We start from the raw sequence: 19,950 nt of genomic DNA, 5'->3' as shown, positions 1-19,950 counted from the left end.
CAGTAGCACCAGAGCAAGCAGGCAGCCAGCTAGATATGAATAAACCCCCAATGAGACTGATGGAAAATGGTGCCAGGGCATTTTTAATTTACAAGTGCCTGAAAGAAACACACTATTACTTCATACTGTTGCTTTTATTACAGTAATTTATTTTGACATAACCAGTCAATTTTTCATAACTTTGAGATAATATTAAAAAACATTTGAAACTTAAAGGTTACTCAAACATCAGGAATTTCAGAGGTGATTTTTGTTTTCAGGTAACACATATACATACTTTGGGACCACTGTCATTACTACATATTCTTCCAATCCCCCATACGAAATTTGTTGACATATTTGGTGCACGTTAGACCTAAAATTCCTTGTGCTTATTGATTACCTTTGTCTGAGAAGGTGTTGTGTCTTTTAAGAACTATATAATCACTTTTAAGTTTTTGCCAAATTAAGATTCTGCAAAAGCTTCACCAGGGTATATTTTTCTTATTTTGCCAATCTTTTATTAAGTTGTTATATTATGTTAACCTTTAAGATAAAGTTCCTTAGAGAAGAGGTTGCAGGGCAATGTAACTTTTTAATTAAACCTGAACATAGTGTTACCTTGTCTTGCAGCACAGGACATCTACCTTTTATTGTCCATTACTGAGTAGTTCATGACTTTGCATAATTCATTTTATGTCTCTGAGACTTACTTGTTCTAGCTATAAAAAATAAATGTTCTCTCTTTAATACAAGCTGTAAATTTACTAATATGGAGTTCAATATTAGGGATGGCTCTGTTTTAGTGGGGGTAGATGTGGTGGCCAGATGATACAGGAGGAAGAAAGCTTTTTGCTCCAAGTAGGATCCCTTCAGATCAGATGGTTTAGCTGGAAGAAGTTTTTTGTCTTCGAGGCACCTTCTAGAGGACTTACTGTTTATTATCCCTAAATGTTGTGTCACATTATACTTACAGGGAAACTGAGACCCTGGGCAACTCCACTGACTGCAGATAAAACTCTCCAATTTATGTTCTGTAAAACAGTAGCTTTGTTTGTACTTATTTTTCGTTTCCTTAACAGGCTGACCACAATTTTAAGACCTGTAGCATTTCTAAGGGATTAATAATATTCCATAGAATTTATGATTGGTCTCAGACCTTAAAATTCAGCCTTTTGGAACAAGCAGTGTGCCCTGACAGCAGCAGTGTGCTCTTTTATATATTAATTATTGCATTTAATAGGTGTGTGTGCACAACAACATAGTCTATCCTGTTGGGGCAACCTGGGAAGATGGATGCAGGGAATGCTCTTGCAGCAGTCTGAGGGATGATGTTACAGGACTTCAGATGACAGAGTGTCATGACAAAGAATGTGACACGTTCTGCTCTCGGGTAAGTAACACATAAACCAATGCATTATCCAGCAGAGCCCTGGTGGGGACCTGCAGTGATCCTTTTTAAACCTCCTTGTTTAGAGAGTAACCAGAGAAAATTAGAAAAATAAGTGTTGTAGCAATGGATTATCTTGGGAGCAGAACCTAAAAGCATGAGTCTGAGCATTATTACTTTATTTTAGGGTAATTGTTTTAGGATTGTATCCTGATGCCAAGAAAATCAGTGACAAATTTATTTTACATTTTGATAGAAGAAAAACTGTGTCCTGAAGTGTCTGTCAGTTACACCATTTGCACAATAAGTGTTCATGATGTCTGAAGTTCAATTGCAGATGTCTGTTCTAGCTCAAGTTCACTTTCTGAAGTTCCCATTTCAGCTCTGTCTGTTGCTAAGCTCTGCCTATTGTAGCAATAATAACACCTCATGCTGGGACCTTTACTGCCCCTAGACATCTGCTACATCCTATAAAACCCTGTGGTTTACTTTTGGAAGCCTGCAAAGGAAGTGTGAGCCACTTTGTTATATTGACTTAGATGGTCAAACAGGAATAGATAGATAGATAATTGGAACAAAGAGTTGATAGAAGAATGTGATTTAAGCCAGATATTAGGAAAAGGTTCTTCTCCCAGAGGCTGGTCAGGCACTGGCACAGCTCCCCAGGGAAGGCTGGGCCATGGCCCAAAGCCTGGAAGAGCTCAAGAAGTGTTGGGACATGGTGGGATTGTTGGGGTGTCCTGTGCAGGGCCAGAAACTGGACTTGGTGATCCTTGTGGATCTTAAACACTGCATCATTCTCTAGGACAAACCAAAAACCCCTAATCCATTAGGAAAAAACCAACAAAGCAAGTGTAGAGTTTGGTGAGTAAGTTTGAGGATGCCAAATGCAGGAAAAGCCATGAGAATAGATGTGGCAGTTTTTACCTGTTGCAATACAATCCCTTCAGTTTCTATGTGTGTAGAAAAGACTTGTCTATTTTATGGCAATTTAAATGAAATATTAGGTCTAAAGTATCTGGCTGTGTTTCAGCTCATAGCAATACTTTACCAATAATTTGTTATTCCAATAAAATCTCATTAATGCAGAGCTACAGTTCCTTGACATTGCAGCATCAAAAAAATCTGGTTAAAAACACATAAAAAGACTTGGTGGAAATTATGCCAGTTCTGTATGGGAATTTGTAATTTCTTCAGCTCCTTTAATGGTTATCAAAGCTGTACAACCAAAACTGTAACTGTTAGACTACCTGGATAGCTCAGATTTTTTTTTCCTTTGCTTGCTCTTGATTCAGTGGATATACATATCAAGGACATCAGCAGTGCTGTCATCCAGTTTAAATTGACCTTTAAATTATTTTCCAGTTCAGATTAGATGGCATTAAAAATTTTATTGATATCAAATACATACTTAAATCATGAATCATTACTATATGATATTTATATTACTATTTTATTACTGTTATGGTATTTAGACTTTCCACTGCTCCTGGCTATTAATTTCATTGCCAGGTGTTAAAGTTGTGCAGTATCATTTTTGACAGTGTCTTCTGATTTCTATGTAAACAGCTTGGAGGTTTTTTTTTTTTAATATTGCTACACAAAAAAGAAAAAGGAAAAAACCCTAAAACCCCCATAACATGTACTAGCTCTTGGATTTTTACTTCTCTTGAGTTTGCCATGCAGAAAGTGGCATCTGATACTTCAGGGGCTTCAGACATGTATTTAGCAGATAAAAGTAGTGTAAAACCAAATGCTCAACAGCATAACTTTTCTCACAAAGGTGGGCCAACGTCTGGCATCACATTTTATGATGTTATATCAAATAAACTTCCATATCAAAGTCCATTGATTGTCAAGGTTTGCTAATGTGCTTCATATTGCAAATCAGGGACAGTTCATGAAGGGAGGGAGCAGTTGGGAATCTCTCAGTAATTCAGTTTGATCAAAATAAAATTATGCTTATTTTTTACAGGCATTTTTCACATGAATAATATTATGTGACAGAACATTTTTCCTTGAACTCTGTGCTGAGATCAGAGTTATGTTTTGCCCCTTGGAGACTGCCTGGCTATTGCATATAAAATATTTTATTTCTAATTAGATTAAAGCTTTTTGCTTTCTTGCACTTAGATATTTCACTGTTTCAGTATTTGGCTGCTTGCTTTAGGAGATTAATATGTATTAAAAGTGAGAATTGGATTCCTGTTGTTTCTGTGGGTTGGGGGATTTTGACCTATTTTGCTGGATTTATAAGATTTTTCTTTAGTAACAGAGGGCCTTCTGTTAAATTTTCATGCTGCTGATTTAGTTTTCCATAAGTAGGTGTTAGACTTTGATGAGATACATAATCTCTAACGTTGCATAGTAGTTTCATTTTGTTATCTTTGTAGAATTTTTTTCAAATGCCTTTTGCAGGTAAACTGTTGCCTTAATCTGTGTTGGACTTGACAGTGCTGGGTTAATGGTTCAACTTGGCCTTAAAGGGTTTTTATAATGTAAATGATTCTATGAAAAGATGAAATGATCAGTCAAAACCAGTCCCTGGATTACATGTCTGAGCAATCTGCATCCTCCCTCGGCTTAAACACAGATGTTTAAATGTGCTCAGACTGAATCCTACCCTTGAAGTTTCTGGAATGGGAAGGGCAGTTGCGAGTGCTGGTTAGTCTACAAGATGCCACAAGAGTAATTTTTACCTCTAATTTGCCTTTGTAAAATACTTCTATGTATATAAAAAAGGGGTTAAAAAAATTATTTAAAACCCCCTCATAATTATGTCTGTCCTTTTTCAAACTCTCCTTTTCATAAAAGTTTGCTAACATTAAACATTGATCTGAAAAAAAAAATGCTGGGATTGATGTTCTTGTTTGCCTCCTCATCCTGGATAAGGAAGTCTTTTTCTTTTCTTTCCTTCTCCAGGGCTACAAGTACATTGTGCCAGAAGGGGAGTGCTGTGGGAGATGTCAGAAAACTGCCTGTGAGGAGCTACACTTTTGGCCTCGGGGTGATGAAGATCCTCCTTTGCACGAGGTGAGGCGCTAGTGGGATGAACACTTTACCTCCTCGCAAAAGCCCCCTGGAATTATTTTGTGTTCCATGGAAGGAGATGAAGGTGATATCAGCTTTTTCTTCAAGCACACATCAAGCAGCACTGAGAGACAATGTTTCGGGTATCCTGTGACCTACCCAGTCAATTGCCATGTGTGAATCCTCCCCATCCTTTTCTGGTCCAGATATTTTGTGTACAATTACTAATTTCAGCCATGGTAGCTTGAAAGAATGTTCACTGGGTATAATGCCTCCCTGGCTATTTGTTTAAATTATCCCAGTTAATTTGTATTGCAATCTGCTGCTGTCTTAAAAAAAAGCTTGTTAAAGTGTTGTTTTGCAACCTGCCTTTTTCCTTGTTTTAGCATGAGGATTTCTTAATGTGGAGCATTATACTTTTCTGCTTCATCAAACAAGCCTTCAGAAGACCTATTTTGTGTCTCACTATCTCTCATTGACTTTTTTTGAGTCCTAACACATTAATAATTATACTCTGCAGTCTTTTCCTTGCTACGTCCTCTTGTAACTCTTCTGTCATTAGTGAAGAATTAAGCATTTATCCCACTAGAAGAATGTGTTTCCAAACTTTCTGTGCAAAGATGTTTGACTTCGGATGGGGATCTGATCTTGAGTTTTGCTGTTCTTGAAGTGTATTCGGAGTTGTATCAGTGAAGGAATTAAACTACAAAGCGGTACAGCATCTCCCAGCACTGAACTGTGGCAGCATCTTCCTCCTGGCTGCTGTTCCCTGTCTGTTCCCATAAAGAGCACTTGAAGTTCTCGCTTTGTCTGGCCTTTGGTTGATGGTAATAAGAGAACTATCAACAGGATAGTTGATATCAAGAAGGATCTTGTCTTCTGTACATTTGCAAGTTCTTCAGGTCTAGAGCCTTTTGCTAAAAACTCCTTTGGGCTTAGCAGAGCAGATTTGCAGCAGATTGCAGCAGAAAAAGGGGCTGGTCAGCTGCAGTGCAGTGCAGCCAGTCACCAGGGAATAAATGCAGATTAAACTGCAGTTAGGAGTGCTTTTCCTTCTTCACATGTTATTTGACTTGTCCCTTTTGAAGGATACTCCTCTAATTCTTATTCTCTCCAAACTCAGCATGCTCTATAAACTGATTGTCACGGAAAGAGTTTGTGGAGAACTGTTGAGTGACACTGTTCCCAGTGCAGTAAATGTGCTTTTGGCAAGCCAGCATCTGGCTGGCGTGGCCTTCCCTCTTCCAGGGGCACAAATATCTCTCTGTCCAGGGTCTGCTTGTGTTTAGTCTATGCTTAACTTTGCCTCAGGTCGGCACGGAGTGGCGATCCCCCTGGAACCACTGCATTGTCAACGAGTGTGTCCGGGTGAACAATGAGGTTTTTGTGCAGCAGAAGAATGTTTCTTGCTCCCAAATGGATGTGCCTGACTGTCCAGAGGGAACTGAGCTGCGCTGCGACCAAGTGATCGACTGTTGTCCTTCCTGCAGATGTGGTAAGATTTTGGGCATGGCAAACGGGATCACTCCATCATGAATTGTTTCATGGTGTGATTTTCTGATTCTAAAGAACAATTTTAAAAGTGTGTGTTTTGGAAGCAGAGCCCCACTTTGAAGAGTTCCTGTGTAATTCAGACACTGAGTACAGAAGCACCTGCTGCTGCATCCAAAGCCCCATGGGCAAAAGGGGAGGGGGGATTCTGCCTTCTAGTGCCTGAAGGGATTCCACAGGAAAGATGGAGATGCTATTGACAAAGGTCTGGAGTGACGGGACAAGGGAAAATGGCTTCACACTGACAGAGAGCAGGTTTAGGTTGGATATTAGAAAGAAATTCTTCTCTGTGAGGGTAGTGAGGCCCTGGCAGAGGTTGCCAGAGCAGTTGTGGCTGCCCCATCCCTGGAAGTGTCCAAGGCCAGGCTGGATGGGGGTCTGAGCAAGCTGGGGTAGTAGAAGGTGTCTCTGCTCATGGCAGGGGGTTGGGGTTGGATGATCTTTAAGGTCCCTTCCAAGCCAAGCCTATGATCCTATAACTCCTAACATAGTCTTGACTCAAAAGTCTCAAAATCAAAACATTTGGGTAATTGGCCTCAATCTGGGAAGACTCACAGTGGTGTTTAGTTGACAAGTGTGTGTGCAACCACAGGGTGAGAAGGGAGCAGTAGGAGGAGGAGAGGATATATGCTCTCTAAGTTGCAAAAACTGGAGTTCATACTCTGAGAGTGTGAGACTTGAACTGGAGGGGAAAGTTTATTATGTTCTGCCATGTACTTGTTCAAAAAGAGCTCAGCCAGAGGTACTTTTGTGCAGCATCAAGTATAGCTCTGACAATTTGTTGCCTTTCAAAGTATAATGTAAGGGGGCTCAGTTATGCCTCTTTACAGTGAAACTGCATACAAATTTCTTCAGGCTGGAACTGTACTGAGTCAAAAGAACATAGGTTGAATTGATTGATTAAATCTTGGAATTGTCATTATAATGGTAATGCTAAGTGGAATACTTTGTTCTTTTTCAGCACCCCTGAATGGCTGTCCTTTGAATGGCACTGTTATTGGGGTAAGACACGAATTCCTTTTACCTTTTGAGATTGCAAGATATTTAAATATATCAATGAGCTTTTGAAAGACACACACTTGTCAGAATATATACACACAGAATACAGGGCAGCTTTTTTTCCAGATAGAATGTCTGCAAGGAAGACCTTGGAGTAAAAGCAGTGCAAGGGGGCTCAGCATATCTATGTCCAGCTCCTGACTCTGCCAGGGTCTTCCTATATGACAATGAGCATTTCTGCAAAATGGGAACAGCAAAGTTTCCTTATCTTGAAGGATGCTTGAAAAGAGTGCTTAAAAACTGTGGTAATCTGCATTTTGTAATTGTTTGCAGACTGCCAAACACACAGGAAACTCTCTACGAGGGTTAATCTCCCTAGTGATCCTTGCCCACTTTGGGGAAGCAAAATGTTCCCATATTCGGCTTAGAGGATAAGGCAGATTAAAGCAAGGATGGAGACTTCCTCCACCTGTGTCGAAAGAGAGGTATCCCTCCTTGGCTATTAGCAAGAACAGGAAAGCTGAGCTTCCTCCCTATTTGACCTCTTTTCCCTTTCAAGATCCCTGATGATGTGCCCTGTGAGGGAATTTTTTTGCAACTGCGTATTTAATGGATAGATTAAGACATGTTTAACCCAGCCCATGATAGTGGGAATGATGGGAGTTAAGCATCTGATCTCATTTATGCCGAATTTATCTTTGGAGAGCTCTGTCAATTGTCCATTGTTTCCCTAAATCCATATTCTGGCAGCACTTCTGGTGTCAAAGAGCTCTAAATATTCTCACCATCCCCCAGGGAAACAGGTTCTCTTTAGTCATTTAACCTAACTTTAACCTACTCAGTCCTGCTTTGTCAACATGTGTCTTCCTTTTTCATTTATTTAAAAGTAAATGTACTCACCATTTATATTTATATTGTAGTGGTGTGGCAGAGAGAACCTTTCTCCATCAATTTCTTGTGGTTTGGATTTTTTTTTCATAGTCCAAAGGCATAAGTTGATCAGTTTTTTAGAGCTAAAGCCATGTCATCAAACATCCATCATTCTGTGTAGAGATGACTTCCCTGTAGAATTAAATCCAAGGAAAAACTCTTGTTTTTCTTGTCTGAAAAGAAAAGCTTTCTTGTCAGAACAGTGGTTTAAAAGTGATAAATTCTGGAACAATCTACTTTCTCTTTGATCCCTCTACTTCTTTCCTCCATTGTATGTTGTCAGAACTAGTTGGCATCCTATGAAGACAATATTAGTAGGGAATGTTAGGCAGGACAGTAATTAGCAGCTCTTGCCACCTTCTCTTATACAGGATTATATATACCATATATATAATTTCTGTATTGCAAACCAAAGCTGTTTCCAGTTGTGTGCTGTTCTGCCATGATCAATTAATTTTTTTTCTCCTCCAACAAAATGTTCACCTGATCTGTCAAGTACTTTTTCTTTCTTCAAGCTTTTGAAAATATTTACAAATAATTTAAAATGAAGCATAAGCAAATTTTGAAACAAAATGTCACATTGAAAGCAAAATGAGAAGTGTCTGTGTTTTGAAAACTTCAAAATAAAATGTCTCAGCTTCTGCAATACTGAAAAAAATCCTAAAATTTCTTAAACTAGCTTCATTTAATGCCTTACTGTAAGTTAATTAGCTGCATGTCTGAAATATTTTGAGCACCTGGTGTCACTACAGCTTTGTTTTGTACTATTCTCTGCTTTGATGACTGGTTCCAGAGTCCTGGTCAGGAAGTAAGATGTGGTGTCCACAGAAGTTTATACTTCCTGGATTTCAAACCCTTTTTGTTGGGTCCTATAAGAATGGGCTTCAAGTTTCATTTTATAGCAAGGGTAAACTTTCCTACATTAACTCCTTCTCTGAATAGTTCCAAGTTTTGAGTATTTTACTGCATTTCTGGTAATTGACTGTATCCTTAATCCCTTTACATTTTATCATGTATCTGGTTACCAATATTATATTCAAGTGATTTGGTGTATTATGGCTACTCTGCTGTTCTTAACAATGCTGTGGGTTTTAACTGCAAGCTTCCAAGCAGGTGGCTGTATTTTAAAAGGATTATCTGTATCTCTCATCTGTTTTCTCAGGCTTTTACTGAGTGGCATTTTTGAAGGTGATCTGAGCAGATCTGAGCTATATGCAGGTCATTTTGGTGGCACTGGGTTAGCAGATGTTGACATTTTGTTCCAGGCTGACCAAGAAAGCTCATGATAGGTGTGTTATATAAAGGGAAAAATCTGTATCAATCCATTATTTTGTTCAGTTCTGTCATGCTAAGCAAATTTGGGATCAGGGCAAGACCTTCCCCCAAAAGCTCAAGGCAGTTCTGTCTGAAGGTTTAATTTCAACACATCTCTAGCAAATCCCTATGTTCCTGCCTCTCAGAGTGATTATCATGTGAGTTCAACTTTATCTATTTTGTACTTAATTGGAATGGTACAACTATTAGAAAAATGCATGAGGATATCAGTGATATCAGTTGTGGCTTTGTAGACCCTTTCTTTATGATGTTAAAGCCTAGAGCCACTGAGGCATTCTTTGATAAAGAATGTCATGTGGTCTGCACTAGAACTGTCACTCTGGTGTCTGACTGCTTTCCAGTGTTGAGATCAAACAAGAAATCTGGATTTTCATAAGATATTTGCTCTCCATCTGTTGTGGTGTAACCCCAGCCAGCATCCACTTGCTCACTCCCCACCAGCAGGATAGAGGAGAGAATGAAAAGGATAAAAGTGAGAGAACTCCTGGGTTGGGATAAAGAGTGTGAAAGTAAAAGCTGGGCAAGCCAAGCAAATCAAGGAATTAATTCACTGTTTGCCATGGTTGGGCAGGAGTTCAGCCTTCCCAGACAAGCAGAATGGTGCTCCTTCTTCTCCCCACGGTATATTCTGATCATGATACCATAAGGTCTGGAATATCCCTTGGTCAGTTGGGGTCACCTGTCCTGGCTGTGTCTTCTCCCAACCTCCGAGGCACCCCCAGTCTCCTCAGCAGCCTGGCAGTAGGAAAAGCAGAAAAGGCTTCGGCTCTGTGCAATCCCTGCTCAGCAGTAACAATATCTGTATTATCAACCCTGCGTGCAGCATAAATCCCCAAACCACAGTCCCATTCCAGCCACTGCGAAGGAAATTTTCTGTACCCCAGGCAAAATCATCACGCTCTCCCTCTCCAGGAGCAAAATTTTGAGTGTATCCCCATACCTGCCTCCACTGAGGTTTTTTAACCCTCCAGATTAATGATAGTCACTACAAAAGCTTAAACCTGGAAAGCTGCGGAATCCCATGTTCAGGTCTCAAGCTAAGCTGTTAAAAGACAGGAGTCTCCCCCTTGTTATTTCCTCTTTCATCATGTTTTATGTGGAGGATCCTTTTTTTAGACCTCAGGAGAGAGTCATTACTGTTACTGGTTATAGAGACCTGAGCACCTCTGTTGTCCTGGGGCACAGAAAAAGAATGTAGTTAAAATTCTGTGCTCAGAACACTTGTCCTTCACAGTATTGGCTCTAAATTACCCATAAATGCATTACTTTTACAACATTACTCTGGCCAGCTTCTTGTTTTTTGCTCCATTTGTTTAATGAGCATTTAGTAATTCAAAATGGAATCTGAGGATATGCACAGTACCAAGTGAAATCAATGGTGGCATTCCATCAATACCTGAAGTACAATTCAAACCTTTCATAATCTAGCAAAATTGTCTATTTACCTTATTTATTAGTTTTTAGAAGTTTGTGCAAATCTTGAGTAGGCTGCTCCCACTTTGTCCCTTCAACCTTTGTGGTTTGTTATTTTGGGGTTGAAATGAAGGGCTTTGCACTTGGGAGGAAGAAAGAGTTTGTCTTTAGAATTCCTTTCAGTGTAGGGTAACCAATTACTGACTCCACATACTTTTGTTTCTTAATGGTTTGGCATTTTTGCTCTGCATTTTAAATGCCATTTTTGCTTGCTTTGTAAAGGTGATGGGATCCAGAAAACAAGGTGCTGGGGAAGAGCTCAGAGCATTTGAGTTGTGCTCAGCCTGATTTGCTTGTAACTATGGACATAGTAGAGTTCTTCAATCACTAATTCTGTTTTTTTAAATTTTATTTGTCTTTTCTTAATTTTAAGCTTTTAGGCCTTTAGAGATTCCAAGCAGTATTGTTACAAAAACAATAGCACGCAATTTCTGCCCATAACCTGTGGGTTGTGATGGCCCTTGAATAAAAACTTGTTGCCAAATAAATTCATTACACTCAAAAAATGAACTCTTGGCAACCATGTAGTCAGAATAAAAAAAAAAATCTTCCTCATAACTTTGAAAGATCCCTTTCTTGCTTGCTAGATATTTAAGCAATAAAGAAATGCCAATGACATTTCTGATTAAGGACTTCTAAAGAGCTTTCTTGAAAAATAGCCTCATGCTTCTTGTTCTGGAATTAGAGATGAAAAAATTAAGGTCTCTGGAAACTTGGCAGCATGGGTTTCTTGTTTCTCTAGAAAGAATTACAGTGCAAGATTTAATGAAAGAGATTAACCTGAAGTCACTTGTTTATCTGGATTTTGCTGGTGAGATGGTCACTAACTGACAAACTGGTTCCAATGTTTCAGCACGGGAGGCGCCTGATGGTGGATCAGTGCACGACGTGTGACTGCTTCCAGTCAGCGCCTCGTAAATACACCCTGAGGTGCAAGAAACTCAACTGCCAGGCCTGCCCAGCGGTGAGTGGGAGCAGCTGGGGCGGTCTGCTTAGGAGTGTGTCTGATGAGAGTCGTGTTCTTCACTATCCACCACTTTGTTTGGTACAGCCTTTGGCCTTTCTTGAGGTTCTTCGGAGAAGTCTTGCTCTGTGTCTTTTCCATGAAGTAGATGATATGCACCAAATCTGATCTAAATCCTCAGCATAGCAAAGATAACTTTACATCGTACTCAGCTCCACAGGCACATTTTATTGTTTTTTAGATTACTTACCCTTAGGGCAATATAAGGTTTGGCAAATCATTTGCAACAGGAGCTGCTGAGTCCTCTTTCCTACAGTGTTACTTGTCCCTCCAGGGACTGGCAGCTCAGCCAGATCTCCATGCTTCAGGCCTTTCCTACGACTTTTCCAAATTGTCTAAAAGCTGGGCTCAGTAGCATTTGTTTGGTTCCCAGCCCATGCCTTTGATGATTTGAGGTGATTGTCCCCATCAGTTCCCACTGGTGTTTGAAGTCTTTGCTGCCATTTTGGTGCCATCACCTGCAAGGAATGACTTTGGCTGAGAAAGCCAGAGGGATATGTCTTCCATTTTTACTCTACTGACCAACAGTGTGACAGGATTGCCTGATTAGCTCTGCTCAGTTCTGTAGTTTTCTTGCTTAGTACCAATACCTCAAGTAGAAGGAGCTCTTAAGTGAGGTTCAGAGGCTGGTTTGATCATCCTGTGTCCAAAGAGCACAGACCAGCAGCTAAGTTTAACAGAAAAAAAAACTTATATGCCTCTTCCTCTTCTTCATCCTTTCTCTGGATAGTGGATGGAGCACAATGGCCCCAACCAAACCCAGGGCCTGTGCAAGTGGTGGCCCTGGCACTCAAAGTCCACATCTCTAACATGATCATGTGGGATTTCTGGCTGATGTCCAGGAGGGGCATACACTGATAGGGCCCCCGGAATAGAGAGGGGCAGAGTTTTTGATGAGTCCAATCTTCCATCCTAAAGTAGAACTGGAAGGTACTGGAAATGTAGTTAAGTTTCTGTAGAGAGTAATCTCTACCAATAAAAAAACAGAACAAGACTGTAGGCTCAAATTACTTCCTGCCACTCTTGTTCTTGAAGAATTGTCAACAGTGTCCCAGCTGGCCTGTTGTGAGTAGAAAAATGATGTGACTTCCATATGAAGTCCAGGGACAGGTCAGTGGTTAGGACAACCCAAGGCCAGAGAGTTTCATGTGGAGAATGCAGCTCAGATAATTCCTAAGTGTTCCACTTGTCCACTGGGCCATCAAACTGGATTTGACACCTTTTATTTGGTGGTATGGATGTAGCCTCTGACAAAAAGGACAATCTGGAATACTTTTTGTGGTTCTACACCCTAATATTATCCCTTCTATAAGGTTTGATTATAGACATAGGCTTCTGAAGGGAAAAGAAATGGCTAAGCTCAGTGCTGAGTATCTTTCTCAAAATATAGTCTGGCAGATCCATTAAAAAAACCCAAACAGATACACCAGATTGAATTTGTGGACAGAGACAAGTGTGCATGTGTATGTTCTCACACAAAGATACACAAGCATTATTATTGCTGCTTAATGCAAGTAGCCAGCTGTAGAAATTAATGGTAGAGAAATCAATACAATACATGAATTAAAAAAAAAAAAAAAAAAAGGCAGGGGTGGGAAAACATTCCTATCCTGCTTCTTTCACCACCCACACATTACCCAGCCAGGTCCTTTTCCCCATCTGACCCAAAAGTACAGACTAGGCAGAAAACCCTGAAGAAAGGGCCGTTTCCAGTTGGGCTTATTAAGGGCTGTGAACTTGTGTTTGGGAGATATGGAGCTACCCAAGGGAAGTTGCAGGTCTAGGAGTATATATCCCTTCCTAGCCAAAGTAATGAATTTGTGGAGCTTGAGGGGAAAAAAAATCAAATAAGATACAGAATATCTTCATCCCCCTAAGGCCAGTGGGATTCACACAATTCACAGGATGTTTCCTGTCTCAAATCCTTTGACTTCATGGTATACCCAGATTAAAAGCAATTTCTTGCTAATGGATAAAATTTTAGAATACAAATGGGTTAAGAGTACCAATTCTCTTGGGAGCAACCACTTTCTCCTGGATGCTGAAGTTGTGTAAGGAAAAGCACTGGCAATTGAAGTGCAGCCAACTCCAGCATATTCTGCTCAGGAGGGTCATTTTATGACCTGCTTTAGGTGCTTATATTTTTGCTAGTAGGGAAAGTTCACCTAAATAACAATGAAGTATGTTTTCCCCCAGTGATGTAATAGTAACTCTCCCTCCCCAAATTCTCTTTCTATAAAAAAACATATGGATAACATGCATACCTTCACTGAACCAGAAAGTGTTTGTTTTCTTAAAAATGTTCATCATAAGCAGCTGTTGGTTATCTGGAGCAGCTGGGGATGTTACTGTGGGACACTTCATGTGTTAGCTCAGTTCCTTTCTGCTTGGTTTGATTTATTCTTTTCCATTATTCACTCTATACCTTTCTGCCTCTCCACCTAGTGCTGATCATTCTCCCATGCTCTTTTTCCTGTCACTGTTTTTCCCTTTAATGCTGTTTGTGGGGCTCCATTATTACCCTTTTCTTTCTTGATCTCCTTTTCCCTTATTCTGCCCTTTCCCTGCCTAATGCTTACTGGATATGTTACCCTTTTCTCTCCAGTTTCAGCACTTCCAACTACTTTTTCCATGTTGCACTGTGTAGAATCCATAGGTTTTTCTTAGAAGCATTTTGCTGGCTGTCATTTTGTCCACTGAATCTTATTTTTTTGAAAAAAAGCATTTTAAAATAAATACAGGATGCATACTTAAAACAAAATAAACCCAGAAAAATGTCCTTCACCTTCTAGAACTACAAAAGGCAGGAAATCCCTGGCTCTTGCTGTGGAAAATGTGTGCCAACTTCATGTAGTATCAGGCTGAGAGATGGAAGGGTTCAATATCTTCAGGTAAGTTTTAAGCACTCTTTATTTTATATATGAGTAAATGTATCATCAGTTGAACTCCAGGGAAGTGCATTTTTCTTCCTTTTTGATTAGGTAACATGGTATTACCAGTGTTTTTATATCTCAGAATAATTGGTCAAGGAATTTAGTTTGTTTGTAAATGAAAAAATGGGTGACTTTATATCCCAGTGCAAAATCCTAGAGGGGTATTCTAGATTCAGGAATGTTATCAAGGAACTTTAACTGGAATATGACCTCAAACAGGTATTTAGAGGAAATGAAAACCCTCATTTAAAATGTGAAATAGTTAAATTGAAAATGTGAATTTTGAGAGACTTCTCCAGCATAGAATCGTAGAATAGACTGAGTTGGAAGGGACCTCAAAGATAATCTTGTCTCAATGCCCTGCCATGGGTGGGGACACCTTCCAGTAGAGCACCTTGCTCAGAGCCACATCCAGCCTGGCCTTAGTGCAGGATATGTTCTTAAACAGTAGTGGATATTTTCTGGTTAAACCCCATCCTCTGTGACCAGAGACAACATCTAAAATTTTCTTTTAGTCCATTCCTGTGAAAAATCTTAGATGGGGTGAGTATGCAAAGAGCAACAAAGCTGGGGAAGGGTCTGGAGCACCAGGAGCAGGGGGGAGGAGCTCAGCCTGGAGAAAAGGAGGCTCAGGAGGGACTTCCTGGCTCTGCACAACTCCCTGACAGGAGGGGACAGCCGGGGGAGGGTCGGGCTCTGCTCCCAGCGAACAAGGGACAGGGCACGAGGAAACAGCCTCAAGCTGCACCAGGGGAGGTTTAGCTTTGTTATAATTTTTTTTTTTTTCCACTGGAAGGATTGTCCAGCTTTGGCACAGGCTGCCCAGGGCAGTGGGTGAGTCACCAGCCCTGGAGGGATTTTTAAATGTGTGGATATGGCTCTTAGAGATGTGATTTTCTGGTGGACTTGGTTGGCAGTGGGAGGTAATGGCTGGACTTGCTCTTAAGGGTTTATTCCAAACTAAATGATTTGGTGTGGGGATGGGTGGTTGTGTATATGTTTTCTAAAGAAGTTACCAACTCCTCCAGAAGGTAAATAATTGTATATACGTCTCTTTGAAAGACAGATCATAGGCCAGACCCCAAAATCTCTCACTTAGAGAAGGTTTTTTCCTAAGTTAGAAATTTCTTCCCTGTTAAGAGCTGAAAAAGGGCAGAGCTGTGATCAATATGGCCATGGAATTAAACAGAAGAACATTACTTTGTTGATAAACAAATATTTCTATGTTTTATAACTGTCACCACCATGGTACTTTAGTGGAGACATCATCAAAGTAATATCCTGAAAACTTCCTGTCCCCTATTGTTTAGCTGTGTAAAGCTAACAGCCCTTCAATCTTTCCAGGCAAACACATCCCTTCAGGATGGCTGTGACAGTCATTCCTGCAGAGTAAATGAGAGAGGGGAATTTATCTGGGAAAGGAGAATCACTGGCTGTCCTCCATTTGATGCCAGAAGATGCTTGGCTGAAGGAGTAAGTAGTGAAAGAGGTCCTGTTCCCAAGTTTCCTAATGGACTCTGTCATGTTTCTGGTACCTTCTGTGTGCTGGGGTGGGAAACCCCAACCCTCTCCCAACACCCTGGCTAAACTGAATTTGAACTTACTCTGAAATTCAGAAAGATGTAGGTTTTCTCTGTTTTTTTGTGGATCTGTGCTGACTTCTGACCCTTATTCTGTTATGAATATGAAGCTGAATATTTTAAGTATCAAACATTTGCAAATGGTTCTTCTAACAATGTTCTCAGTTTGGGATCCAGAGCAAAACTGTGTGGACAATGACAAAAACTGAGAAATATGCATATGAAATGCTAAGGTATTTTTTCTCTGCCATGATATGATGTTAGGGAAAAGAATTTTCACACTGCTGTAGAAAGATCAAACTTCCACAACTACAGTTGTTTAGCAGGATAAAAAGCCCTGCACAAAGTACTCATCCATCTTTCTTAATTAAACACTGAGAAGCAGAGTGAGGTATGAGTGTAACACATCGAGCCCTATTTTTGCTTATCTGTCAGGTTTTACACATCTTACAGGTGTTTATATCCACCTGCTCCAATTTTCTTGGGCATGGCAGGAAGCAGGGAACCTTTAGTAAAGCTTGTGGCCAAACTAATCTGCTCATACATATGAAACAAATGGAGAATTTACGTATAATGTGGGAAAAATAAAGCTTCTACAGGGCATTTCTCACTTTGTGAAATTGTAATACGTGGTTTTGCTGTAAAAACAAAGATTTAGAAAAGAATGCTGCATTACATTACAGGCTTTGGGTTATTATCTCATTCAGGCGATGTAAATGGAAAATCAGTGAAAAACAGTTTACTTTTTAAACAGAATTTCTCAAACTGCATTTATTCTTCTCCTATCCCCCCCAAACAGAACTATTTCAGCTATAAAATTAGTGGTTTTCATCTTGTTGCAGGTCAAAATTTTAGGGTTTTTAATTAAAAATCCTCCAGACTTTTGCATGTAAGCTCAGGGGTTGAGTGCAACAATGGCATCACCCTGCAGTGTAAATATTTCTCCCTTGTTTGATTTTTTAAAGATTTTTTAAGCGTTCTGATGTTTGCATTCTTGTATCAAACTTTCTCACACACTTTCTGTAAACAACTTATTGTTTTGCATTCTTTTATGGAGGAGGAGAAACTTGATGGACTGTTGGTTTGTCCAGTGTCCCTGGAGAGGTGGCACTTTCACCCTCCAATCCTCTGTCACCTTTGGAAATCTATAAATGTTGGAGTCAGAAAATAAACTTCCTTTTTTCTTACCTTGAGAGCAGCAGCGTGTCTGCGTCGTGTTGTCTCATGTCCTGTAGCTACACTCCCTTTTGCTTTTCACTATAGTTTTTGCAATAGTTTACACTATACATGTATTTCTGAGAATTATATTCTGGATGGTAGCAATGAAACAAGAAACAAAGTTTTATGGCTTTTAAAACTTACTTGACAGATGTGATATTTCTTAAACAGAACAAAACCTGAATGCTACTGGTTTTATCCTCCTGGTTTTCAGGAATTTATTTGTATTCAATGTCTTTATTTTAGAAAGCTTCTAATAGAAGGTGAGATCAATATTTTCAGGTGTTGAACTTGCTAATAAGTAAATTACTTCCAGTTAGCTACTAGCAAATATCATCACAAGTTCAATATCTTAAAATTGATAAAGAGAAGATTATTAATGTAGACTTATGATTTTGTACAATGTAAAAATTCAGTTGTTTTTTTTTTGCCTAGTACCGTGCTTTATACATCTTCTTTCAGCAGAGCAGAAGTGCATCACTTGTGCCAAAATTTGAGTTGTCTTTTTTTTTAAATCATTTTAGGGCAGAATTGCAAAAATTGGCAACACTTGCTGTGACACATGTAAGTAAATAATCCAGAAATCTTGTATGGAAAAGGCAGAGTGTGTAAGTACCTACATTTTCCATAATATGCAATGTAATGAACCAGAGCTTAGCAATGTGGTTATAATAAACCATCAAAGAAGCCCATCCTCTGACATGCTGCTGTCATGTTTTGTCATCTAGAACACGTGTTTTGACAGTATTCCCAAGTGCTTAGAAAGAAATAGATACTCTCCACATTTTATGCAGATGTTAATTATGAATGTTTTATTTTATTGTTCATCTGGTGATAACAGGAATAGTCCTGCACAGACAGCCTGTCAAGTCACATAACCTGACACTACTGAATATCTGAGGAAAACACTTAATGAATAATAAATCAACTTAAAATTAATTAATCAAAAAAGCCCAACCCTGGTGGCAGTAATGTTTTTGATAACACATTAACCAAAAATAGGGGAAATGCATTCCTATGGAATAGCCTGACTGCTTCTTAAATTTTTCAGTTTGGGGGTCAATCTTGCAACTCTTAATTTCATGCATCTTTGTGTGGATAATCCAGATGTCAGTCAGGCTGTGAGAGTAGGAAGGAGTGCAGGGTTGAGTTCTCATTTCTAAAATGAATCACTGATGCATTTGTGAGCAGATAACCTCTCAGTTTTCTCCTCTGTAAGTAAAAAATAATACTGTAGCTTATATAAAATTTAAAAAATATAACAAAGAATTGAAATTCTCTTTTAAGGTCAGAATATTAACATTTTGTCTGTGTTACGTCTTTTAATCTTCTTACTTTTGCAATGCATGTGCTCATAAATAAAAGATGACCAGCATAGCAGCCCATCGCCACACTGGCACAGGAGCTGCTGCAATAATACCCTTGATGAAGGATGGTAACTCCCAGAGAGTTTGCAGCCTTTGCCTCTCTAGATAATCACTGAACTCTGGCTTGAGAGATAGAAGTCAGAAGGCTATTCAGAGACTGTCATCAAAGGGATCAAAGAGGTAATTTGGTTAGGGGAGCTTTAATCTACCAGGCTACAAGCAAGGAATACTCAAAATTATTTATTAACAAAAGCAGATTTTGATATATAAAAGACAGGGCTGTGGGCAGCTAGGGCCAATCACTGCAATAGAGGAGAAACTGGTTCCAAATGAGCACAGATCAATGCATAGATTTATTTAACAGAGTCATTCAAAAGTGATACCTCCCTGCAGCAGCAAAGGCAAACTGATCTAAGTGATGTGCTGCTTGCCTAAAACCTCCCATATTGAGTGGACCTTGAAATCCTTACTCCCAATGATGTTTTGCCTGGATGTAGCTCAGTTTCTCATGGACATAGGTTACATTATCTTCCAAGGTCTTGAGAGAGTCTGTCTTTCAGATGTCTCTGTGCCATAAAGAATTGGGCTGAGAACTTGTTCCCTCAAGTCAAGGCTTTGGCTCAGCAGAGTCCAACAAGTCCTTGGGCAAAGGAGCTGGTTGAGGAGTTAGTTTCCCTTCCTATGTTGTGCCTTCACAACTGGACTTTTTTTAGTGTGTCTGAGGACATTGTTCCAGCTTTTACATTTGTGGGAGCACACAAGTGAACAGCTCCTATTTTCTCATGAGATTTTTGTGGTATTAGCCACAGGACTTGATAATTGGCAAAGGCTATTCCTTATTTTCCCACTTAACAAAGAAGTTATGTCTCTTTTCTCTATTGGTCTCAGTCTCACATGTCTTAAGTTACAAGCACTTGCATTTGCAGAGGAGGCACAGTCAACAAAAAAGTATATAACAGGTAAAGTAACTAGAAAACAAGTTGATAAGTCAGGATCAAAAAGGGGATGAATCTGTGTTGAGGCTGATGACTTTTTTTTTGTGCTTTTCAATTGTGTGAACACAACTGCCCTTTCAGGTGGACAATTTTTATGAAGGAATGATGAAATCATTAAAAGAGGGTGGTTCAGCCCTGGAACCAGA

The 19,950-nt window shown here is 39.6% G+C and overlaps 1 protein-coding gene across 1 annotated transcript in view; it reads left to right on the top strand.

Moving 5' to 3' along the window:
- VWF (von Willebrand factor) overlaps positions 1 to 19,950 on the top strand; it is a 118,944-nt gene that overhangs the window by 96,330 nt on the left and 2,664 nt on the right. The window contains exons 43-50 of the mRNA XM_041426849.1: positions 1,223 to 1,372; positions 4,292 to 4,402; positions 5,711 to 5,894; positions 6,912 to 6,952; positions 11,541 to 11,651; positions 14,504 to 14,602; positions 15,989 to 16,117; positions 17,967 to 18,006. Coding sequence (XP_041282783.1) covers positions 1,223 to 1,372; positions 4,292 to 4,402; positions 5,711 to 5,894; positions 6,912 to 6,952; positions 11,541 to 11,651; positions 14,504 to 14,602; positions 15,989 to 16,117; positions 17,967 to 18,006 — 865 coding nt within the window. The remainder of the gene's footprint in view (positions 1 to 1,222; positions 1,373 to 4,291; positions 4,403 to 5,710; positions 5,895 to 6,911; positions 6,953 to 11,540; positions 11,652 to 14,503; positions 14,603 to 15,988; positions 16,118 to 17,966; positions 18,007 to 19,950) is intronic.

The sequence above is a fragment of the Onychostruthus taczanowskii genome, unplaced genomic scaffold (assembly GCF_017590055.1).
Source record: "Onychostruthus taczanowskii isolate IOZ18803 unplaced genomic scaffold, ASM1759005v1 scaffold95, whole genome shotgun sequence".
NCBI classification, from domain to species: Eukaryota; Metazoa; Chordata; class Aves; order Passeriformes; family Passeridae; genus Onychostruthus; species Onychostruthus taczanowskii.
This window is presented reverse-complemented; position numbering and strand designations above follow the sequence as displayed.